At 43.0% G+C, this 20,251-nt stretch overlaps 1 protein-coding gene across 1 annotated transcript in view; it reads right to left on the reverse strand.

Moving 5' to 3' along the window:
- Window positions 1–15,468: 15,468 nt before the first annotated feature.
- The window catches only part of LOC108791711 (annexin A1-like), a 30,836-nt gene continuing 26,053 nt past the window's right edge, over window positions 15,469–20,251 (reverse strand). The window contains exons 11-14 of the mRNA XM_018562269.1: window positions 20,108–20,203; window positions 18,969–19,027; window positions 17,538–17,660; window positions 15,469–15,591 (exon numbers count right to left, since the gene is read on the reverse strand). Coding sequence (XP_018417771.1) covers window positions 15,529–15,591; window positions 17,538–17,660; window positions 18,969–19,027; window positions 20,108–20,203 — 341 coding nt within the window. The 3' untranslated portion in view covers window positions 15,469–15,528. The remainder of the gene's footprint in view (window positions 15,592–17,537; window positions 17,661–18,968; window positions 19,028–20,107; window positions 20,204–20,251) is intronic.

A 20,251-nucleotide genomic window follows, 5' to 3' on the forward strand; every position in this document is an offset into this window, starting at 1 on the left:
AAATTAGGTGCAGTTTTTTTTGCTTTAAATATGCTATAAACCTAAATAAATTATACATTTTAAAATGTGTATCTAATTACAGTACATATAATCTTGTAGAATTTTTATTTACATTTTATCTGTACAGTATATAACATCATTGTCCAGAATCATTTTGTACTTTTTGTATCTATCAATATGACTAATGCCCGTTACACACCTGTGCAATGTATTACTGTGTTATACAACACACACAGTAACATTCAGTGTGTCGTGTTAAGGCATCTCATTCATTTTGAATAGGCTGCTAAAGCACAACACAGCACTAGATCGCATCCCGGCCGGCTCCCTGCGTTCAGGGGTGGGAGGCGTGGTGGCACATTGAAGTCAATGGCACCGGAGCCACGCCCCTCGGCCGCAGTACGATCGCCTGCACCCGAACTCGTGGCACATCAGTGCCTGCGGTCCGGTGCGGTCAGAAAAAATAGTGCATGCAGCATGTGCCATGTGTTCGGGTGCAGGCGATTGCACTGCGGCTGAGGGGCATGGCTGTGGTGCCATTGACTTCAATGCGCTGCCACGCTCCCTCCCACCCCTGAATGCAGGGAGCCGGCTGGAATGTGATCCAGTGCGTTCTGAACCCAAATCGGGCCAGAACGCACTGTTTGTGGTGTGAACTAACCCTAATACTGAATGAAAGCTGGGTTTAGTTTTGACAATGTCAGCATTTGTTTAAGGTGTTATGCTGGTCTCCCATCAATTGTGTGAAATGTCTGCGATAACATGCATACAATAAAAAGGTATCCTGTGGCAATGGAAGAAGGGAGAGATCACCCGAGCTGCCATCCAGAAGGTGAGATACACAAGAGGGATGATTGTACTCAGACACAGCAGAGGGATAATGAGGGGGAAAGTGGGAGCAGAGGGGATGTAGGGGAGAATGGGAGCAGAGGGTTGATGAGGGGGAGAGTGGGAGCAGAGAGGTGATGAGGGGGAGAGTGGGAGCACAGGGGTGATGAGGGGGAGAGTGGGAGCAGAGGGGATGAGGGGGAGAGTGGGAGCAGAGGGGATGAGGGGGACAGTGGGAGCAGAGGGAAGGAGAGGGGAGGAGGGGGAGGGTGGGAGGAGGGGGGATGAGGGGGAGAGTGGGAGCAGAGGGGATGAGGGGGACAGTGGGACCAGAGAGGAGATGTGGGAGCAGAGGGTATGTGGGGAAGAGTGGGACCAGAGGGGTGATGAGGGTCACAGGTGGTCTCCTCACTGGAGGATTGGGGTCAATAATAGACGGGGGTGGATTTAGCTAATCAAATAATTTGCTATAAACAAGCAGGTTAGGTTCAGCTGAGTGTGAGCGTTCATCTGCACAGTGAGAATCCCTCCGTTATATTGCTGGTTAGTGAGAATACCTCGATTACATTGGTGGTTAGTATGAATACCTCAGTTACATTGGTGGTCAGTGTGAATACCTCCGTTACATTGCTGCTCAGTGAGAATACCTCCATTACATTGGCGGTAAGTGTAAGGCCTCCTAGGTAATTGTATTACACAAGATTTTTGCCACCTTCAACCCATCAGCAGCCACAACAGATGTCGCAGAACGTTCTGTGTCACATGATGTTTTCTATATATTATATTTAAAATGTGCTCGCAGTGTAATTGGTCAATTCTACAATTGAGGAATTTGCAAGCAAAAAAGCCCGTAATGTGAATATGTGTTTTAAGATTAATTTAATAGTTTGCCTAATTTAGGTAATTTGGGTTTGAGTGAAAAAGCCGGTTTATTCTGCATGTTTAAGATATCCAATGTTTTGTTAATGCTCTTTAATGGTAATTAAAATGTTTTCTTTTCATGTATTTCCCCAAAAAGGCCCACCAAAATCCTCAGCACCAGGCCCATTATGCTCTTAATCCGGCCCTGTATCTTGAAGTAGAATAAAACGGAGGATCGACACCAGGCAGATCTTCAAGAAGTAGGTTTATTTTGGCCGGCCGGGAACACACAGCAATTCAGGCGCGTTCAAATAATATGGGCTCGCGGGCCCCTTTCTATAGGGTTTTGAAACAAAACAATTACATATGTTACCCTGAATTACCTCCAAAATCAGATAATAATGACATCAGTATTTCATATTTAATTATACCAAGATCATTAAATGGCTCTTATTCTCTTGGATACAGGCCCGGCGCTACCGCAAGGCAAGTCAGGCGGCCGCCTGAGGGCGCTGCAGGGTGAGGGCAGAAAAAACAGGGCATTTTGACAAGTACTTGTACTTGTCAAAATGCCCCGATGTTTGCGCTGTGTTTGGTTTTTTTTTCACTTACCATCGGTACAGGAGAGCAGCGGCGAGTCAGCGCTGGTTCAGTGGGAGGAGCTCCAGGTGGGGTCCTAATTTAGCTGGCCGGCGACTGCCAGAGGATCCCGACACGCGCGGCACCTCAGGCAGTCGCCGAGCCCTGTTTTTACAGGGGGCCGGGGTCGAGGAGGGGGGAGGGCGAAAAAATGCACCTTGCCTGTGTAGGCAAGAATCCTAGCACCGGCCCTGCTTGGATGGACTCCCTTATATCAAGGTTAGGGGACAGCTGTTCATTAAAACAAGTTCAGAAAAGTTGGTAAGAATTTGTCTCTAAACACCTGTTACCTCAACCCATGTTGTACCCTAACTTTAGTTGACCTCAATCTACAAAATCAAATGTTGTACATGTTGCTTATAATTATAACAAATTATACATGTATTATATGTATATATAAGGTCAGGATAATAAGGATATGTGTATATATTGTCTATAACTGTAATATATTTGATAGATAGATAGATAGATAGATAGATAGATAGATAGATAGATAGATAGATAGATAGATAGATAGATAGATAGATAGATATTACACAAATATACTATGTGTATATGTGAATGCAAGACTAAACTGTTTAATTACTCATTATTCTCTACAATACATTACCAGTATGAAGAGATATGTTTTAACTGTATCTGCTTAAATGTGTGCACGAAGTTATACAAAACTATGTAGCTAAAATGCAGTGCTTGTGAAGCTTGTGTTTTCTGTGAAGGACACTAAAAACAATAAAAGAGTTATTTCAACTTATCTATGTAACTGCATCATAATATGCAAGAATAGTTCAGTGTGAAATACGTATCTCTAATATAACAAGATACTAAGGTTCCTAAGATTATGTTGTGTAGCTGCTACGTAGTAGTAATAATAATAATTTAGATTGTAAGCCCTCACGGGCAGGCCCCTCCTTACCATTTTGTCTTGAATTCTATTGTAACTATAATGTCTTCCTTATATTGTAAAGCGCTGTGCAAACTGTTGGCGCTATATAAATCCTGTATAGTAATACATATGTTAATTAATGTGAATATATGTGTTAATATCAAAATCCCTCTACAATCTGATGCCTCAATATTAACTTATACTTTTCTTTATTTACTAGCTGTATGTTTTATTTACAATTTGCAGAGGTCAGGAGTAAGTAATGCACAGAGTGCAGAGGTCAGGAGTAAGTAAGGAACAGTGTGTAGAGATCAGAAGGAAGTAACACAGAGTGCAGAAGCCAGGAGTAACGCACAGAGTGCAGAGGTCAGAAGAAAGTAACGTACAGAGTGCAGAGGTCAGAGGGAAATAACGCACAGAGTGGAGAGGTCACGAGTAAGTAACGCACAGAGTGCAGAGGTCAGAAGGCAGTAACGTACAGAGTGCAGTGGTCAGACGGAAGTAATGTAAAGGTTGCAGGGGCCAGAGGGAAGTAATGCACATAATGATAGAGAGAGTTTTTCTTTTTACTCCAGAGCTCAGCTTTAAGTTTACTCAGCCCTAAATTCTTAGTGATAATCTTGCTTTAAAAATACAGCTCAAACATCACAGGAGATTACAGTAGTGTCTATGTGCCCATAAAAACAGTAGAGTCCAAAAGGCTGCCACTCACTATAATGTCACAGCAAGGACACTACAATTGCAGGATATGGATGGTGCACATTCTAGTGGATGGCAGAACAAAGAGTGATGACACCATGACTATATTCCAGGCAATGTTACAGATATCACTGAAATCTGAATTTTAAATTTGCAGAAGAGAGAGTAAAGACAACCAATGTGCAACATTTCCCCCTAAGAGATTGTTTTACTCATACACCCAGAAAGGCTTATTATATGCTTCCCAAACATTCCCATTCCCAGGATCTTGCTTAGAACCTCCATCACATTCCTCCAGCAACAGTAGATAAGTCCGGCTCCGAGGTGAAGCTGAGAGCCTCCTCGCCCGGCAAAAGCAGAATCCAGCTCCAGCACTCCCTGTGCGGCCCTAAGCGGGATTGTGAAATATCGGGGGTGGTAGGGGGGAAGCCCCCGGGTTCCCTTCTGAACGTGCATCCCCGGGCAGCTCCAGGGTGAAACTAAAACCTGAGTCTCTTTGCCCAGCAGCAGATCTGCTACCTGCGTGGCCCTGAGCAGCGGGATTGTCAAATGGGGGGACAGGAGGGGAGGCAATGGGCCCCCACCTAACAGTGGGCCCTCGGGCAGTGCCCGAATCAGTGCGCCCCTGGTTTGGTCATGTTGCTACATGCATAGAGGAGTGAAGGGCCCCTGTAGCCATGCTACTTATTTATCCTAAAGTGTGACAGGTAGAAATAAGCAGATGAAACAATGTTTTACAGATCAGAAATATTGGTGAGGGTTACACAGCTTCACACTTATGGGTTACAGTGACATGTGCTGTACTGCACGTTACCATAATGCACCGTAACGCAGGATGCTCTGTACGGTGTGTTGCCGTGACATTTATTTACAAGGGTCTCTTCATTGTAAAAGTGGAGTAGACGCAAACAAACCTGCACTGCATTGTACTTACCATGTATTGTGGTGACCTGTGTTAAAAAATGCTACAGGGTTTTTTTTTCCAGTGCTGTTCATTAAAGCAACGCATATTGCAACTGATCACAACAGTGTGATGGGATCTTAAATCTACTTATTGCTAGTCTCTTCATTTGATTATTGAGATAAAAGTAAATAAGCAGTTACACCCCATTCACACGTTTTCTGCTCAAAAATTGCTCAAACGTGAAGCTTAATGTAGCTCTTCCAATGCATTTCAATAGACATGTTCACATCTTGAAGCTCAATGTTGCATGTAGCTCGTAGCTGAAGTCTCTAGCTCGAACATGAGCTGCTTTTTGGCGGATTATGCGCTTCTTGGCCCCAATAGATTTCAATGGTGTAACTCAATGTCGCACACTAGCAGCGATTTTTGTGCGAAATTGTAGTGAGATGTTGCGCTACACAAGTGTCACTTTTGCCCAGAAATTACATTTACGAACACTCTCGACAGAAGCAGGAAACGGGAAAAGGAATTATGTCACATCAAATACTGCTTTTGATTGGATACTGCCCAATGTAGCAGGTACAAAGTCTCTGTGGTAAAATGCCAAAAGAAGCGCTACATAGCGTGTCAAAATATGCAGTGTAGCTCAATGTCGCTCAGCTGAAATATGCTTATTTGGTTGTAGCTCAGTGTGAATGGGGTCTTAAATCTCACAATATCCCTAGGCTGAAACCATTGTTTCTTTACTTTCTGTAATGTCTCAGACTCTTTTAAACAGGCTGTCAGTCAGGCTGGGCATTCCTGGATATATTGCACCTGAGGCACATGCTTAGGATTTCCTTCCATTCATTTCTAGAACCTAGCTGTTAGTGGCAGTCCTCAAGTTTTAAATGATCACCTTAGGAGTTGCTTTATTAAGACCAGTACCTGACCAGCAGAGGGCAGAGTTGAACTCTGTCCTAACTCCTAGTACAATACATCACGGGGAATAGTAATACATTGCTAGATGGCAATTCAGTTGAGTGCATGGGCAGGGGTGAAAAAGTGGAAAGGCCTGGCCTTATTCAGCTCTACATTAGGAAAACAAATGAAGGCAGAGGACCTCATATCCTTGGTTGGCATTTCCACACTTCTCTCTTCTGTTGTACTGCTGCATTTATTTTATTTAATATTGCTATTTATATAATTCTGACAATTTACAGTGTTTTACATACTGTACATTCACATCAGTACCTGCCCTTAAAGAGCTTAAAATCTAAGGTCCCTATAACATGTATTAGGATACATTTATACAGGAGATAATTAAAGGAGAAAGTTGGGGAGAGTAAAAAAACTTGCTCTCCGTAATACTTAGAGCCAGCGTGGGACAGCTGCTTGGGGACTGTTACTGACAGAGACAGTGCCAATTGTCAGTCAGGTATTCGGGGTGGATCCTGACAATATTGTCAGGATCTGTCTTGACTGCAGTGTAGCTGTGCCCTGTCCGCTGCTGGAGAAAGTCACAGTGGTAACTTCTACCCAATCAAAGGGTCTTAGGGGTGTTTTGAAGGTGTGTTGGAGTAATTTATGATGCTAAGCAGACACACTCTTAATGCCAGCTGTCTTGGGCATGGCTATGTTTCTACGTGACAAAGGTTTACAATCAGTAGCGGACCTAAAAGAACAAAGGGCCCTAGTGCAAGATTTTATCTTGGGGCCCCCTTCCCGCTCCCAAGGGGGGGGGGGAGTGGATCTCACTGGCCAGCAAAACCTCCCCCAGCAGTCTCTGCCCCTGAGAAGCTTATACTCTAATGTCCCCCCAGTCTTACACTATTATACATTTATATAGCTCTGACATATTCCGCAGTGCTGTACAGAGAACACCGCGCCAGTCACATTCGTTTCTGAACAGAATTGCACCATCTGCAGGGGGACTACAAATCCCAGCAATATATCATATAGCAATTCATAACAGTGTATGAATTAGACTCAGGACTTTGCAATGCACTGGACCCCGCAGAGCCCACCTGAGACCCCACACATACCAGAGACTCTGCATAGCACACCTGAGAGTGACCCTGCAAAGCCCACCATAGACCCTGCAGAGCCCACCTGAGAGTTACACTGCAGAGCTAACCATAGGTCTTGCACAGCCCACCGTAGACTCTCTATGGTGGGTTCTGCAGGGTCTCAAGTGGGCTGGTTGAGGTCCCTTTCCCTGCACGCACAGCTCCTCTTACCTGTCAGCCCAGAGCCGCCCACTGGTGGGCCCTGGCCGCCTCCATCTCCGCCTCTGGAACGGCACTGCTGGGCACCGGCCTCCTCTGCTGCCAGCCTGGTGCTGCTGGGCCCGGCCTCCCCCACTTCCGCTGCTGGACCCGGCCCCTTGCTGCCCCTGGTATAGCAGTAGTTACGCCACTGCCCGGGGGCAATTGCCTCCCTGCCCCCCAGTCCAGTCCTCCCTGGTCAGTGGGCCCTGCCTTAGTCCTGCCCCGTTTACAATCCAAAAAGCAGCATCTTATTTAGCAGAATGAAATTACTATTTGTTAGATGCCAAATATCATATAGATTGTTTGCACATTTCTCTTATGTCTATTGTGTCTTTTTTTTTTTTTTTTTGAAAAACATTTTATTCATTTTGTAAGTGAAAAACAAAAGGTACCATGTCACAGAGGTGCAGTTGTCACAATATCAGATATCATCTAGCATTGAGTGTAAATCAACTGTTATCTGATGCATTGGTATTTAACAGCAATATGTAAGATTATTGAATAGGCCAAAGGGCGGCTAGTATGAGACAATTTCCAGGAAAAACCCTGATAAGCATTAATGTTATAAGCCTCAGCCAAAACAGGTGTTAAAAGGGAAACCAAAAAATAAAAATAAATAAACATGAACCAAAACAAACACAAAAACATGCTCCATAATGCGTCCACTTATTGTGGTAAACTCATCACATCACATATCCTCAAGCATAAGTAAGAAAGTTAGACCCAAATAGTGTATAAGGAAGGTGATGACAGCAGCAATGCCTTAGGTCTGTGTCAATGGCGGTATATCCCCAGCCCTTCGTGTCAGGTTTTAGAGGTAAGGTTTTGCCCCCGCATCTACCTAGTTGACTGTTGTAATTTGTCCAGCAGGCGGCATGTGGAGAACTCAAAGGGGGAGAGCAAATGTTCTCTTTCGGAAGGGGAGAAAGCTACAGTCATAAAAGGCAACCATCTATCGTAGAATATGGTAACTTCTTTCTCATTCCTTCAGATTCAGGGTAGCATCTAGCCTGTCTAAATGAAAAAGGTTCATGAAATTGTCTTGAAATCTCTTTACTGTGGGGGGGAGATTAGATAACCACTCCCGTAGAATACATCTCCTAGCCACCAGTAAAGAGATACTTATCCATTGTTTAGCAGAACGACTGAAATTGGTGGGGATATTACATGAGGAGTCCCAGTAATTAAACAAAAATAAGAGGGTCTCCGGTACAAGTGTTTGTCCGGTCACCAAAGAGACATATTGTACAACTTCCTCCCAAAAGGTCTGAGTTTGTTGACATTCCCACAGACAGTGAAATAAGGATGCAGCCTTCAGTTTGCATTTGGGGCAGTGATCTAGGTATGTAATAGGTCGATTTTGTTTGAATTTGATTTGGAAGGCATAGTAGGCTCGATGGATGATTTTAAACTGTGTTTCTCTCCATTGTTCGTTGGACACTACTTTGCATAGTGAGCAATATCCCTGTAGTATTTTCTCTACAATGTCTTCCACCGGAATGTCTTTGTCCCATTTAGCTAGGTTTGAGTTCAAGAGAAGGGGCAGAGCGGCTTGGCGTATGTGTGGATAAAGAGACGATATGGAGTTTGTAGTGGGAGAGAGAACAATATCAATCAGTGTTTTGGATAGTATTTGGGAGATGTTAGGGTTCAGTTTTTTAGTGTGGGCTATAGTTTGCATAAAGTTAAGGAAATCGCTTTCTGGGATGCCGTGTAGATATTTAAATTCTGTGAACGTCAAAGGTTTATTTAGGGATGTATTCATGAGGTCAGTGAAATGGGATATCCCTTTCTTTTCCCATCTAATGAACACTTCATAGTCTTCACCCTGCGGGAAGGAATGATTCCCCCTAAGGGGCAAATGTTTCGAGAAGAAGGGGTTTAATTTCAATAGTTTGTGCACTTCTCTCCATGCGATGTGTCCCGTAGGAGTATGTTGGAGCGGATGTGAGAGGGTAGAGCCGAGAAGGGGCAATGAAGGAGAGAGGGTAATTTCCATGGGTGCACCATTTCCAACTCCAATTGGAAATTGGAGTAACGTGACGTGGAACAGACCCAATCTACTGAGTGTCGAAGAAGGCAAGTCAAGTTGTATAACCTAAGATTTGGAAAGGCCATACCTCCTTCGACCTTAGGTAGGCTAAGTTTTTTGATCGAAATTCTTGCCCTCTTCCCCTGCCATATAAATTTCAGAAAGGCTGTATTAACAGCATTTACATCTTTGTGTTTAATTAGGATAGTGTCTTTTTAGCCTTCTGAACCTTGTAAAACAGATGCCATGGCATTTAACTGATTGGTATCTTTTTACACATTAGTGTATACACATTTAAGAGTGGTAACTTCTTTACAGTAAGAATTATGGAATGTATATAACTTAACTCTGTGCAATTCAGCTGCACGTCAGGAGGGAAAAAAAAAAACCTAGCATCACAGATGAGTATTTGTGTGCTCTCCCAGACTATTAACAACAAGGATATTTATGACAGAGACCTATCAGAAGTCTTTTGCAGACCCTATTTATGATACCTCTGCTTTTTGTCAAATGTGTCTTAAACTGGGCTGTTTTCATCAAATGTGTTACCATCCATAAATGCCTAGAACACACAGGATTTAAATCTGAAAATGAGGGTGATATTGTGTTCCCCCATTCTCTACACACCATTTGGGTTTCGTTAGACCTCATAATCATGACAGGGAACTAAAACACTGCATCACCAATATACGCTAATGCAATTCATAGCCTTTTGCCCAAAAAGACCCTTTTTGATTTTCAGTCTCCATTTTTCTGCTACCATAGGTTTTCTTTAAATTTAAGAAACTGTTGTCCTAGAATGAGATGGGATGTAACGGAAGATCCATGGACATAAGATTGTAGAAAAGCCAGTCTTCATAAGCTAAATGAGTGAGACAGTACAAAAGGGAAAATAATGGAATGAAAAGTAAGTTACTTTATCCTAGTTATACTATTGACTCTTTAGGTTTTTTTTCATATTGATCTTTGCATTTTGTTTTGTCAATTCTCTACCATCAGCACACTCTTTTGATTGCAAAGGGATCAGCTTTTCATCTTCATACTTTAGTTTTATTTTTCAATAATTTGGAACTAGATACAGGGCTGCAAAAAGTTGGAAAAGTAATAGGAGAAAAAAAAAAGATTTGCTCGTGCCTTTGCCAGTGTATGTAGCCAAATAGATTATGAACAGACAGCAGATAAGGCTTATTTCCTCCTTATTAGTTCCACAAGTGAATCACATGTTGTTTTGATTGCTCTTCAGAAAGCAGTATGAATATATCAGTGATGAGGCATTATATAACGTGTTGGACTCATTGAAAGCACAATCACTCACTGTAAAATGTATTATTGTAAAATATTCTTTAACATTTAAACTGCACTCACCATTAGGGCATAAGCTTCAGGTTCACATGAAGGCTGGGTTTGCAGAAAACCATGTTCACACTTCATGGACATGACAAAGTAATGCAGCTGTTTGCCACCATAGCAACTAACTGCCAATGATGCATTTCCTGGCCTCTGAACTTAGGACAGGTAGTTTAAAATGGCCAGTAATGGGAGCTTTGTTATGTGCTAGCCCCCTAACTATACAAAGCAGGGTTCCTAGCAGGCTCTCGTCAGTGGGTGTGTTTGAGTAGATAGGGAGAGCTGACAGTGTGCTATAGTTCTGCTGCACAGTGCTATATGCAGTGTTGTATTGTGCTACATTGCTGTGAATTGCAGTATGGTGGGCTGTATATTAATGTGTACCCCGTGTTCACAGTGCTGTAGTGTTCTACAGCGGTGCGGTGGGCTACATATTTGGTCTCTTAACCGCCATGAGCACCGTGCATAGACCTAACAATCTTGTGTGTCAGCAACAACTTCAGTTGTTATTCAGCTGCCAAACTCTCTCCCTATCCACCATTTTTTGGTGTTGTCATTTTTTATTTCACTTTAGTATTTGATTAGAAAATTATATAAAAAAGGTTGAGTTTTAGCATTTTAGGGTTTCTGTGGGGAGGTATATTTTAACCACCTGCTGTCCTGCCGTTGTAATTAAACGGCCGGACAGTGGCTTCTTGAATGCAGAGGGGCGTCTTTAGACTTCCCATCCCTTCCCGCTCGTGCCCGCCGCTAGGCAGCACGCACGAGCAGGAAATCGGCTTTGAATGTAAACAGCCAGCGATGGCTGTTTTCATACAAGCGTTCGGGCGTCTGTAGAGATTAGTGGTTAATAGAGCCTTCTTTGGGGGGGGGGGGGGGGGGGTCAGTGGCATGAACTTGTGACTGACACAGCATTTCACCACCTGTGCTGTAAAGTTTGCATACCAAATGACCATGTCTTTAGAGCATCAAAGCACCACATGCTTCTTACCTCTATTGCCATAGCTGAGATTAAAGTTAGACAATCCCCTGTAGTCACAATGTCAGGCAGATCTAAAGGGAGAGGAAGAGGTTTTGCACACCAGATTAGCAGAAGGTAAGCATGTCCTGCAGGACAAATGGCAGGCAGGTCAAACCATACAGGAGGTAAGGGACATCTGCCTTTTCCTTCTGGCAGTGGGCATGTTATACAACAAGAGCACACAAAAGAGCTAGTTGAGTGGTTTACAAAGCCTTTCTTTTATTCCTCCTCTCAGGCACAAAGCTGCCACTTTCCTACTACTGCTGCAAATCTGCCCTTTTCTTCATCCTTCTCTTATAATATTGCCATAGCCTCACAAACAGCAATATAGGAGGGAAGTCTCAAAGGGTTTCAGAGGCATATCTTACGGCACATCGAAGGGACAATGCAGAAGGCCAAGAGTAGGTTTGAACCTCACCATTACTCTAACCCCACCCTGCCATCTCCAGCAGCATCCTTGATCAGCCAGGTTTCTCTTCCACAACTGAGTGAGAAGAAATTGTCCCCCCAAATCACCCCCATGACCAGCATCTCTATGTCAGCTTTGCAAAACTGCTTGCTTTACAGCTGCTCACATTCCATATGTTGGAGTCAGCTCCCTTCTGCAAGTTTATGGCCTCTACGGTTTTTTTTTCCAGAATGCAATCCATTCCCTCCACCTGCATGTGGAAGGCAAGATATTTGTGTCACTAAACCATGCTGGCAGCGGCAAATTCCACATGACCACAGACATGTAGTACAGTAATCATGGGCAGGAATGTTGCATATCCTTTGTGACACACGCCAATGCTAGTTCCTTCGAATAATTTACCTCCTTTTTTCCACCTTACTTGGGTTAGGAGAGCATTAAGAAGATCAGTACTAATATGAATGGAGACCAGCATTTCTGGCATCCTTCTAAAAATGCTAGTTGCCCAAGTCTCTAGCTTCCATACTTTCAGGGTCAATTCATACCGTTTTGTTGTAATGCACAGCAACACATGTTACATGCAATGGTATGATGCAGTGTCAATAATTCTGAATGAAGCCCCATCACACCTTGCTGACGTACATGTCTTGTGCTGTGAGAAATGGTACATGCACCTTTTTTGGTACATTCTGGAGCAGAAGGCAGCTTGTTCAAGTAAAAGGGCCATGTAGGAAGCCCACACTGGCAGTGATGCACATACAGCACTTAGGGGGTCTATTCACGGGGGTCTATTCACGAAGCTGCCGAGGGCAGCCGAGTGAATGACTGATCTGAAGTGAAGTGAGCCGAACACTGTTCGGCTATTCACTTCAGGGTGGTATGGCTAATTTCAGCCGCACATCGGCTGAAATCAGCCGTACATTGGCTTGCTTCGTGTGGCTTCGGGTCGGCCGAACATGCTCAGCATGTTCGGCCGACCTGAAGTGCAGGAGTTCGAATCAGCCGATCCAACATCTGGATCGGCTGAGCCGAACCTCCGGCAGGCTTCTCACTGCTGTTCGGGCTATTCTTAAAGATCCCAAACAGCAGTGAGTGAATAGCCGAATGCCGCCGAGCGGCATTCGGCTCGTCTGTTCTGCTCGGTCCCTCAGAGGTACCGAGCAGAAACAGTTAAAAAAGTAAAAATAGCAAACGATATGTGCGGAGCTAGCTCCGCCCAATAGTTTCCTATTGTCCGGCGGCTCTGCTGCTGTAAAAAAAAAAAACTCTCCGGGCGCTCTGGGAGTCTCCTGCTCCCGGCCGCCAAGGAGAGAAACAGTGCTGTGTCTTTTTTTCTTTATTCTGACACGAGCGATGTCAGAATAGAAAAAAAAAAGAAAATTTCCCATTCAAAAGCATTGGGAGTTTACTATTGGCTATTTCAATTTGCAATAGCCAATAGTGAACTAGCATTGTTCCCGCCCTCTGCTGATGGACCTGATGGGGAACTGCAGCAGAGGGCGGGTACAATGCTAGTTTACTATTGGCTATTGCAAATTGAAATAGCCAATAGTAATGTCCCAATGCTTTTCAATGAACCGAAGGGGTCCTGGGGCCGAAGCTAGCCGAAGGATCGGCCGAAGCTACGGGCAGATTCTTCGGCAGCTTCGTGAATAGACCCCTTAATATTATAACTGCTGGCATGCATCTGCATTTTGTATTCATAGGCTTTGTACGCACTCATGCATGCATAAGAAAAGGGAACCTTTGTAAATGCTTTGTTCTAATGATACTTCCAGCATGTGAGAATATAAAGAAAAATTGAACCATCAGGTTAACTGTAGTCCTGAACAGAGTTCTGCTGGACCCCATGGAAGTTTAAATGCAAATATCTACTAGAATAGAATTAGTCCTACTTTTGCCCATGATTTTGTTGATGTTGATTTGGTCTGTATGCATCTACATTATGGTTTTATACGTCTATATTTTTGCTTTATTGGTGACACACTTCATGTGTTGGGTGGAGAGTGTTTTGGTTGGGAGTGGTCCCACTGGCCACTGTGTCTAATTGACTTAAGGCAGACTGGGACGCGCCAAAACGTTGTCATAATAAAAGTGTTTCTTCCCTTTTCCAATCCTTGGGTGCACTTTCTGAAAATAAGTATATAAATAGACCTAAGAGCACTTCTCATTTGACAGTTTTTAGACTAGGCAACACAATACTGTAGTGGGGGGTGGAGACATGGCAATTTGCCTCATGCACAAAATCAGGGTATTTCTGGAGCATCCAGCTGGGCGCTCAGGAGATGGACAGTTAAATGAAACAAGTGTAGAGCTTACATTCAAGCTACAGTCAGTCAAATACAGGTGCACTGTAGGCCTTTCGAATCTGGATTTGCCAAGCCAGACATAATAGATTTGGGGACAATTTAGGGTCTTTGAAGCGGACCTTTACACTCAAAAAAATCGAATTCTACCAATGCGCCCTCTATGTATGATTATTAATATCATAGACATGTCAGGTGTAAAATGCTGTGATTATGAAATACTTACACTTGCAGAGCATTCACTTCCTGCTGTGAAAGGGCAGAAATGACTTCAGTTTGACAAATCAATGCACACTGGGATTACCTTGTCATTAGAGCATTGCTGTGAAATCTCATGAGATCTCAGGGAAAGGCATTTTCCTCCCCTGAGATGATGTTCATGGTCACATGTCCTAGTAAGCCAGAAAGTAATAGATGAGCTAGTAATCTGCCCTTAGTAAACATGGCCATTGTCAGAAGACTAGGGAAGAAAAGAGAAATAAGGAATGCAAAGAATACAAAGCCTGCAATTATCTAGAAGTATGTGTTTGTAGATTGTCATTACTAAATATTTCGAAAAGGTGTGTTTGTTGTTATTTTAAAGATATGGGTAAAGGTCCGCTTCAAGACCCTTAACAGAACAGTATTTTCTTTTTCTAAAACCAGTATGTTCATAGAAAATTGGATCAATAAAATCTATAAAAATAAATACCGTATTTGCGCTCCATAAGATGCACCGGACCATAGGACGCAGGGAGGTTATGTGACAGCATCTGTAGTTAGTGACAGCTGAGACAGGTGGCGCTGCGATTACAGCGCCACGGTCTCAGTGATCACACAGAGCAGACGAAGAACGTTCTTAGTCTGCTCTAGGGGCTCAATGGTGAGCTCCTATGCCGTGGTCACGGGTCCCCCAGAGGAGCGGGGGACCCTGAAAACAATCGCCACAGCTTGATTTGATACAAGTGATCCGATTAGATCACTTGTATTAAACGAGCAGCTGCTCCCACTGTATATTCAGCTCTGCTTGTCTGGAGCAGGGCTAAATGTACAAAAAACTAACTCGCCCCGCGCCCAAAACTGCATGTCCCAGGCGATAGGGATTCGCTCCATAAGACGCACACACACATTTCCCCCCGGCTTTTGGGGGTAAAAAAAGTGCGTCTTATGACACATACACTAAAAGCAGAATGGACACTATATACACAAAACAATTATATTTATTACATACACAATTTATGAGTTTATAGTGATTTGCATTTTTTCGGTAATTGAAACTGAAAACCTGTTAGTAATTCTAAAATGCAGAACTTCCAGATAACCAACATAAATCTACTGAAGTCTTCTACTGATTTACAAATTAAATGTTTAGTTGTCAGGGCCACAAAGGCTCAGCATAATGGTTTCATAGTCTCCTTTCAGTTTTTCTTCCTGCAAATTTAAAGATGTGGATTAATAACTGTAAAATCAATAGCAACTGCATAAACAGACAAATTTAAAACATTACCAAACGGGTGCAAGGAGAACACAAAAGAAGCACCACTCCTCCCACAGCTCAGGAAAGGAATGTCCAGAATGCTTGCAACTGGGCATGCCCTTGCTTTAATATGAGCCCATACAAACAGAAGGAAAGCTGGCCACACACCGGATTACACTGGGATGATTTATTGAAGCTTGCACCACAACACTGGTGTCCCCAGGGCTGGATTTACTCTCTCTGCTGCCCAAAGGCCAAGTTCTTCAATGCACCCCCCTACCTGCCAACCCCCCCAATAGAGAATGGAAGACCTGCAGGCTGCCTACAAGTGATCTCTGCAACATCGCCGAGATCACTTGTACAAAACAAGCGGCGGCTTCCCTGCTATACATTTAGCTCTACTTGCCCGAAGCAGGGCTAAAAATTTAGAAAACTACCCGCCTGATGTCCGGAACTGCATGTCCCGGGCATCGGGAGATAGGAATTCCACACCCCTGCTGTCCCTCTACTCCCTGCTGCCCCGAGGCCGGGCCTTAGTTGGCCTTGTGGGAAATCCAGCACTGTGTGTCCCTCCCAAAGACAGGTTTCACCGAATAATGGGCTTAGGTCGTAGAGATAGCGCTATAACTTGTCTTGTGCTGCTATTACCTTCTGGTGCATTTCAGATAATAAATATCCAAAAAATAATTCATAGCCAAGACGTCCAAACACCAAGAGGCTGATTCATAAAAACTTCCATCCGGAATATAGCTAAGCAAATGCCATTCACACAGCATTAGATGGAGCCAAAGAGATTTCTTATGCTTCTTGACTCCATCTAGTGGCAGTAATGCAAACCGAACGGCATTGGCCCAGTTATACTCTGGTCAGAAGTTTATTAATTAAATAAGCCCACAAGTGTTTCCTAGGTGAACGAGGGAAATGAATGCAGCATAAAGAGGTCACACAGGAGTGTAGAGCCAAAGGAAATTTCACAGCTCCAATTCCTTAGCCTCCATCAGGACTCCCCAGGTGCTGGTCTAACCTTGGAATGTAGTAGTACCGCACTATCCAGAGAATTCCATACTTCAGACTTTATTGAAATTCACAGCAAATCCAGAATAACAGTGAATAAAAGTGTATAAAGCAACAAATACCAGCACTGCACACCCCCAACCAGCTACAGCCTCTTGCATGTTTCACCCTAGGTGTATTCATAGAGGCATAGGCGTATTCATAGAGGTCTATGAATAAGCCATGCGAGAGGCTGTAGTTGGTTGGGGGTGTGCAGTGCTGGTATTTGTTGCTTTATACACTTTTATTCACGGTTATTCTGGATTTGCTGTGAATTTCAATAAAGTCTGAAGTATGGAATTATCTGGATAGTTTGGTCTGTTTGTATACTACTAGGTCACACAGGAGGCTTTTGGATTACTGGGGGTCTAGTCTCTACTGTTGTCATTGTCCATACATAAGTTATAAAGGAAATCATTGGTGGTTGAAGAATACCAAATTGACCCAAAAACCTTGCTAGATTTGGGGATATGCAATAAGATGTGCCTATATACCGTAGTCATGATCCAGAATGCATTTTTCTGCAAAATTATGGCACTTGTGCCATACTACTGTAGCTGCTATAGGTCCCTCTTTGGATACAACCATCATTATGCCTACCTGATTCAGCCCCACTGCTTCTATTGTTCATTGCAATTGGCAGTTCAAGACACTTGGAGTAACACTGCCTCTACAGTACTGCATGGCAACTTCAGAGAGAAGAGTAAATGCAGAAAAGGGGCCAGGAGTACAATCACCAATGTTAATCTTCACCCCCCTCCCCAATTAGAGCTATACAGTTTTTTTTACAATATCATAACAATAATTTCATATCACAATGTTGAAACTAAAAAAAAATTATACCAACCATAATAGCCTGACGCAAGGATTTTCCATACAACTTCTTGTAGTGATATTTGATCTCTTTTAGGTCACATTCAGATCGAGATACAAGAAGCCTAATTAAGTCTTTATGTTTGGTTCCAGAGCCCTAAAATAAACAGCATAATAAATGCTAAGGATATTTCTAATGAATACCATAAGACACACCGATTTACATGAAGTTGACCACCTTTACAATAAATAGAAAAAAGTACATTCCCTTATATTTCTTTTCAACTAAACAGACACCAGGAATTTAAGTTATCTTCTCAAGCACCCCAGACCCAAAACCCAGCAGTAGGAAAACTTAAACTAGACCTTGGGCCTCTGACAGATGTGCATACCAGCACGTCTGTCAAGCTTGATGCATATTGAAGGAGCTGGATGGTATTTGAACAATGTTTTTCCTTTAATATGCATTAAGGGAAACCTGTACATAGATGCATGTGTTGGCTGCCCGCTTCTGAAAATGCTACCTTAGCTAGTTACCTGGCAATTTTCTGTTCATACTTTGAGTAAATAACCCTGAACAAAAATGCAACAAGTGAGAAAGGCAGTATTTTTTGCGGTTTCACGGGCGAATGCAATTTTCAGGCTTGAAATGTTTGGTATCCATTAGCCTGGCATGACCCCATCATTTATATTTTACCAAATAATTTCGAGTATTACAGTCTGCTTCTGTGCACTAAATTTCATTTTAGTGTATTTTATCTTGAAATACAGGTTTGGAAAACATTTGCACAAATACCGTGCAACATAAAAAATTGCAACTAGAATTTTCTTCTACAGGGCCTCTGCTTTCAGAAAATATTGTTTGGGAGTCTGAAGCGGTTTTCAAAAACGGCCAGACAGGAGCCTTCTAGATGCGGGTGGGCGTCTTAAAATGTCCTTTCCCGCCCACACTTTTGCACGCACTGGGTGGGAAAACGGCCTAAAATGTAAAACAGCCAGTGATGCCTGTAGAGACGCCCGATCGCTTGTATTTCATGTGGGTTTTAGGCCCCCACCGCGCCGGTCCCAAGCTCCACTGTGCCCGGTGCAGGCAGTACCAGCACAGCGGCCGTCACCTAAGATCAGAGGGAGATCAGTACAGGAAGCTTCATCAGCTTCTATGGGGGACAATAGTGGTCTTAAGAGACCCCCGATGTCTCCATAAAGAGGACCTGTCATGTAAATTGGCTATTTAGCCCCCTATGACTTTTTAGCCCCATATGTGATAGCAATAAAATGAAGTGTAAATAAAAAGAAAAAAACATTAAGTCCCCAGCACTTTATTATTGCCCCAATACTACCAAAAGAAAGCTCCGTCTGTAACACACACACACACACACACAGATATATCCCACACACACACACACACACCACAAATATTACTTTAGTCATGTCTTTCGTATAAGTAGTAATGAAATATACATACCTTCATTGCCAAGTTGAATCTTTCAGCAAAATAAGCTGGTTTGGATGATGCAACCTTCACTGCAAAATTTATATATAAACAGTTAGAAATCCCTAAAGGATTCATCAGAGATCTTTAGAGAACACATGAAGTCAATGCACAGATTTCAGAACAGTTTGCGTCTGGATCAGCTGTCATTTTGAGTTAAAAAAAGGAGCATAAAGTTAGCAATGAAGACTGGTTCACTTTTGATACAGTTTAATACAAGCCACTGCTTGCGAGCTGCATGAAGACGCATGATACCATGGACCATAATGTTGCATGTTTTACATGCATTTAAGTGCATACAAACTGCACAGCTGTGTGGACTGAATCTTCTGCATTAGAAGTGTAACTTTGACATTTCATAAACTACATTTAAACATGTCAAGAACTGCAAGAAAGCATAATTCTAGATGAAAAATAAAGCAAGAATTTTAGCTAAGGTGACATATTAGCCTGTGAAAAAATAAAACCTTGTGCTCATCAGTCATGCATAATATACTGTCTGCTCTAGACAAGTGCCTACACACTGCTTGGAACCAAAAAATGGACCTAGGAGCTATTGGTAGGGAGCCAGTGCAATGTGACCGATTGGGCAAGAGGTTAGTAATTTGTTAAACATTATCTCCTGCCATAATTTGGGTCTATTCTGTCGCACTGCCAGCCTATTTTAAAAAGGTATGTCCTAATACAACTCAAGGTTGAAGCAAAATGAAAATATGCTATATGGCAGCTTACCAGTACTTTAATATGGTGGCTGCATTAGTTTGTTTTGTTTTTCCCCCCAGACCTTTTTTTAACCGGTGATGCGGTCAGTAACCATCATGTCCTAGGGTTACAATGCTGATTTAAAAAAGGTACTGTATCTATGAAGCAGCGGCATTGTCACCTTCGGTAGGTTCCTCTCTCCAGCAACTGTCGGGCTCTTGGTCCTTGACAGAGTGCCCGACTTTTTAGAGGGGGGGGGCGGGGATGACACCAAAATGACTGTCACCCCTCCAATGGTGTCACCCGAGTGCGGGCCGAATCCCCCCTTGTGACGCCACTGCTGGTTCTGTTGTCTGCACATAAAGTATTTTGCATCACAATTCTGAAAAAAAAAAAAAAAAAACACTCACCAAGGGATATCAGGCAATTTTCAATGTCTCCTTTCAGCTCAAGATCTATAGCCTTGGCCACATCATTTTTGCTGTATGCGACATACCTGGAGAAAACTAAAAAAGGGGAAAAAAAAAAAAAAAAAAAAAACCAACTTTATTAAG

This window comes from Nanorana parkeri, unplaced genomic scaffold (genome assembly GCF_000935625.1).
Source record: "Nanorana parkeri isolate BGI_ZX_2015 unplaced genomic scaffold, ASM93562v1 scaffold569, whole genome shotgun sequence".
Lineage (NCBI taxonomy): Eukaryota > Metazoa > Chordata > Amphibia > Anura > Dicroglossidae > Nanorana > Nanorana parkeri.